Source organism: Physcomitrium patens, chromosome 13 (genome assembly GCF_059467195.1).
Source record: "Physcomitrium patens ecotype Gransden chromosome 13, ASM5946719v1, whole genome shotgun sequence".
In the NCBI taxonomy this organism is placed as follows: Eukaryota; Viridiplantae; Streptophyta; class Bryopsida; order Funariales; family Funariaceae; genus Physcomitrium; species Physcomitrium patens.
The window spans coordinates 13780584-13786290 of NC_143422.1; the positions used below are offsets into that span (position 1 = coordinate 13780584).

Below are 5707 nucleotides of genomic sequence, written 5' to 3' on the forward strand. Positions count from 1 at the left end.
ACATAAACATAAAAAAATAAAAATAAACATATGTTTCAATTCAGTGCACAAAGGTTACCGAACTGGTGCAATGGCAACTTAAGCATGGGTTCTCTACGAAGAGCTCTCCTCACCAGAATTTCGATGTGAGTATATTAATGTTAATAAATATAACAATACAAATAATTCACAAGCTTGAAAATGTCATGTTGGTGTCTAGTATTCACCCACCAGTTATCGTGTTCTATTCCACTTAGTCGGTACACTTGGGGTAAAAGAAAACACCCTCTTTTTAGGTCTTTGTTTTCACATACTTTCAAGCAATCGGCCAGGTCAGAATGCAATCCTTTTGCTGAGCCAGTGTGTCAGCAGGAACATTTTAATTGTTTTTTTCTCTCTCTGTTAAATGAGCCTCTTACATTTAGACTTTATTTTAAAAATTACAATTTTGATTATTTCTGTTTTTTGACCCAGAAAGTGAGGATTCCTGTGAGAACTTGTCAGCTAAAATCTAATATTGGCCGTATCCACCGCCCACCCACCGCCCAAATCTTAACCCAATGAACTGCTGCAGAACAAAATAAAAAATCACCATTATATACATAAACATGTTGAAAATATTATTTATAGGCATTTTAATTGAATTTATAGTTATTACAGTACATGGGTGTATTTATATATTTATATTTACACAAAAATGTACACAATGGCTTTTACTTCACAATATACCTTGGAACATTTCCAACTCTGGTAGAAAACATATATATTTCTCAGGTTCACTTTTAACAAAACGTTATAAATTGCTACAGGAAAACATCAATAGTGAGGAATCAGATCTGTGAGTAAAAGTATGTGAGGTTTTGGAACCTGATTGTATTCCATTACTAGTGGGAAAGACTAATTCAAATTTTTTAATGCTTAGATCAAAACTGATTCATGCTTGTCAAATAATCAATTCCAGTCTCATTAATATGAAAACAAAACAAACAAACAAAATAAATACATACATACACACACTCAAAAACAAAAAAAAAACAAAAACAAACAAACAAACAAAAATTAATCAATTAACCCATTCATTCCCAATTCACACTCTGAGTGCAGTTGCCAAAGCATCTAGATAAAAGGAAAGGAAGACATAAGTTCCCTCTTGAATGATCAGTAGAAGAATGTCTGAGACATTCACAGCAGCCCTGTGCTCATGATGCAGCTTTTGCAGTGGCCTTGCTTCACATGACTTCTTATGAAGTAAACCAATGAAGTATACTCCAGCTGTTTTCATGGAATATATGAACTTCCAGACACTCTCACACACAACATTTGAAGCTTGACCACATTTGTGGCATTCTTCAAACCTCAATCCCCAAACCCAATTCCCACTCCAATACCTTTCATGAAACAGTAAGACACTGCTAAATTTACATCCAACCAAGTGTGTTCATGGCTATATATAGTATTGGTGTACACATAATGAATAATGAGTCCCTTGTCTGTGGGAAAGGGAAATTGGAAGGCAGTAGGCACAGGATTCCTGCTCCACTTTGCACCCCCCCCCCTTTTGATAAATTTGGACATATATACAGATAGATCCAACCCCAAAATCTCAGTTGAATATAGACTCATTCCTACCATGTCAACCATGGTCTTTGCTGCTTGTTGTTCACTTTAAATTTTTCTACATAAATATGAAAATAATAATAATAATAATAATAATAACTAATTAATTAGCCCTAAACATGTGAACATGGTCCTCAATGGCCCTATTGTGTTGAATGTTGGTAGGATGGGTTTTAATGTTTTAAATTGGCCTTGCAGAGGTGGGCAGTTAATAACCCCACCACAGCTGGCATATCCATGCTCAGGGTCCACAGTTTGCAATGTAATAAACAAAGAAAGATTAAAATACAAACAAACAACTTTGGTGGAAATTGTGCCTTTGCAACTTCGGGTAAATAGACTGGGTCAAAACCACAAGACTGGAATTGGAGGACCTATAAGTCTAGATGGCAGGCTCAAAGTTGACTAGTAGGGGGGCGGCCAAAGGAGGCAGAGGAGGAGACCAATTGTATGTGGGATTTAGTGATGGAATAGGTCACCATGTGCCTAATTTTAAAAGTACCCACTAGTAATGAATGAATGTACCTGTTTTTAAATATGGGATATATGAACAAGTCTTCCAAGAATATATATATATATATATATGATATGCTGAAATGGGGGAAGGAAACTGCTCCCACTCCTCCAATGTCCAGGCTCTTTCATAGCCTCCTTCCCTCCAGCTGCAAGTGTTATTGAGTTTTTTCAGTCTCATAGTCTCCTGGACTCTCATTGTCTACTTAATTTAGAGAATTCATCTTCAAGACATTCAAGTTGTGAGTCATGTTGTGGATAATCTTACATCCATGGGAGTATAGTTCTAAAGTCTGCATTGATTCTGAAAAGGAGTATGTTGTTATGTGCACTCCTCCACTGTTGATCTCATTTGTGCTGTTTAACATTGAAGAAGTGAAACCTGGATTTGAATGGATCATTTTGAAGTTTTGAAGGGCACTCTTATGCCCACAATTACATGTATTGTTTGTATGTGTACAATGTTATATTTGTTTGATAAGAAACTCAATTTTTTTTTTGATGAAAAAGAAAAAGAAAAAGGAAAAAAGAAAAGAAAAAACTGTGCTAAAACTTCAAGGAGTCAAGTTGTGTTGAGAAAATAATGATAATGATAATGGTGGCACACATCAACAATTAGAATGAGTACATAAGTTTCAAAGATTCAAAGTTAACATCATTTGACACATGGATTGAATATTCATTTTGGAAACAAATAAAGAAAAAACATAGAATAACCAGAATTGCTAAAATCCCAAAATTAATATTCAAACTACATTACTTGTGCATTGTAATGGGGTTTCTCTGCAATAAATAAATAAATAAATAAATGGATGTGTAAATATATATAAACAGGACACTATGTTCACCTTGGACTAACAATGCTCTTCCAAAACAGTGGCATAAAATCACTTTAGCTATTTCAAATAACAAAAACTGTCATACATATTTCCAACAAACAAATGTCATTCAATTATTTGCATGCAAATAAAACTTTCATTGAATTACTCATCACAAACACAGATAAAATTTCAACCTGTAGAAATCCATAATTTGAATAAGATCAAATAGTTACTAATAGTTGTAGAACTTATCTCATTTTAATCAACACCCATATTGAAAAACTTCATAAGCATCCAAAATACACTACCTTTGTTTCAACTGGTTTCACTACTAAATAAACCATTAAGCATGTTGGAGGTAGGGAATTCTGCACAAGCAGCAAACCAAAGACACAACACACACACATTTATAGTATAAAAATCAACCACTAGCTCCACACACTTTTTGCAAAATGGCATCCAAGTGTCTAGAATGTTCCACTTCTAATATGAATCTCATGACAGGGAGAATGTAGATAAAGCATGGCCCAGCCAAAGCATCTTCATCAAGGGCACTCCTGGTAATGGGCTTTTTTCCTCAATGAAAATTCTAAATCCTGTGTTTGAGTAGAGCTGACCTGTCCAACCCTAATATTCCAAATATTAGAAACAGATTGAATGAAATGAAGTTGAGTCAAATTTTATTCAAAAAAAAAAAAAAAAAAAAAAAAAAAAAACACTTCTTTACCTTGAGTAGAATTAGAGACTATATTCATTAAAAAGAAGAACAAGATTTTATCCCGTTTTTCTTAAATAGATTTGTAGACATGGATGGACACAAGTTTTAACAATTTGAAATTACCTCCCTTGAGCTTTACAATCAGATGAAAGTTAATGGATTTTGTGTATTTACTTGTTTATAAAATTTTCACTTTACAATTTCTACAATTTTTTAATGAATGTGTTTAAAGTATTTTGTATAGCTCTATGGTTGATGCGAAGATAGAGTAACCAATATTCATAACACGCTTTATTCTCATTTTCATTTTATAGAAACAAACAAACAAATGGAAGTTTCATGGGTATGGGCTACATTCGTCTCCGTGAAAGGTCAGGAGTGTTTCACCGTGTCTCAGTGGTGTGGTATACATCGCCGCCGCCGACCTATGCCCACCGCCACCCTATCTCCGAGGCCGACCTATCTTGCTCTATTTTGGTGGACCAACTCTCTCTGTGTGTGAGAAATACAAATACCAGCCCGAGATCTGCATTTCAGATTTGTTGCACACTCCCTGCTGTAGTCAAAATCCCGATGGATTTCTTATTTCTTGCCTTGTTTTCTTTCTGTAGATCGATGGCAGTGAAGCAGAATGAGAACTAGTTCTGTTTTCTGGCGCAACTTTGATGGCGAGACGGTGTTGTTTGTGGATAAACCTCAGCCTGTATCTTCAGGAAAGAGGTACACAATGAATCAGTTCAACTCTGCATCTGGTGACAGATCAAACTGCCTTCGTTCGGCGCACTCGGAAGTATGAAATGCTGCTTCAATAATCTGATCTTACAGCGTTTGTGAAAGACTTCGTTTACTGGTGAAGTCAGTGGCCGAAGAGTATAGCTTCTACAACTTTCAGTTCGAGTGTTTCGAAGGAACTCATTCAGTGGCTGTGTGTTTTCAGGCAGTCTTCCTGATCCATGTATTGTTTCGGATTCTCAGACTCAAGCGATCACAGTTTTTTTGTACGGTAACTAATCAGCTGGCTACCTTTTCTTCAACGTCTTTCATTTACTTGACAATCGAGTAGAACAGGGCCTGTTCTAAGTAGTGTACGTGCTCAACATTCCGAAGATTTTGACACTTTTTATGCAGTGGCGCTTCTGTCACTGATGGACATTACAGCGAGGAGGCGAAATGTTCGGTGCAGTTGAGTGGCGTTCTCTGAGAGGAGAGAAAGTGTTAACTGCAGCTACCTTAGGGAGCTATTCTTAAATGTAATGAGCTCATAACTTCTTTCAAGTTTGTTCGATTATACATTCGTAAGTTTTGTACTTCTGCGTCGAGAAAGGAACCCTTAGAGGCGACTAATTGAAGCTGAAATGAAGACTTGTCAGGCTGGTTTTAAGATTGGCCTGTCACCTACTTTGATCATTAGGCCGTGCGGTTGTTTTTCAGTATTTTCTCTGTTGTTCTTTCTTTTTCAGGTTTTACATTCTGTTCATGAAATCATCCCGCCAGACAGTTCCTGCTCAGAGTGTAGTGGTAATGACCAAAGGTGTGTTGAGGGTTGTGCGCCTAATCTTGTTTATTTGTTTATTTGATTTTTCTGATTCTTCCAGCAGCTGAGAAGTTTTGGTATTCAGATGAGGACATTGAGGTAGTGAAAACGTCAAGTGGACAGTCTAAAACTATTACTTTGCTTAGACACTGAAAAAAGAAATTCATTCAATTTACAAAGAAATTGTATACCGAATTACTTAATTTAACAAACATCAAGACGTTTTTGATGAACTAGTTTTGTGATCCATTAAAATAAAAAATTCAACCTATAACTTCAACTTATTATAGGATGTGGATCATTGGTGGATAATCTAATAGACTCTAAATATTTTAGTATTCTTTGAAACAATGATTCATTTCAATGTAAACAAATTCAATGCTTTTTATCTGTAATTTTTAAGAGGTGAATAATCCACAACTTGAAAGATTTTAAGTGCTGTAGAAAAAGACATAATCATCTTTCTTATTTTGAGATAAATTAAAATTTTCATATTGGTATGAGTTGTCTTGCCAAAATATTGAA

The 5707-nt window shown here is 35.4% G+C and overlaps 1 protein-coding gene across 9 annotated transcripts; it reads left to right on the top strand.

The window, feature by feature from the left end:
- Nucleotides 1–4201: 4201 nt before the first annotated feature.
- On the top strand, nt 4202–5415 carry LOC112290267 (uncharacterized). 9 transcript variants are annotated; one of them, XR_016506125.1, is made up of 4 exons: nt 4202–4438; nt 4586–4651; nt 4777–4898; nt 5109–5415. XR_016506125.1 is itself a non-coding variant. In XM_024536387.3 (4 exons), exons 1-3 carry the CDS (start codon nt 4280–4282, stop codon nt 4894–4896), a joined length of 315 nt encoding a protein of 104 aa, XP_024392155.1. In that variant the 5' UTR covers nt 4202–4279; the 3' UTR covers nt 4897–4898; nt 5109–5415. The 9 variants fall into 9 exon arrangements, 6 of the variants coding, with proteins under 6 accessions (XP_024392155.1, XP_073394134.1, XP_073394136.1 ...); XR_002972098.3 differs by having other exon boundaries at nt 4586–4646; XR_012218767.2 differs by having other exon boundaries at nt 4202–4368.
- The last annotated feature ends 292 nt before the right edge of the window (nt 5416–5707 follow it).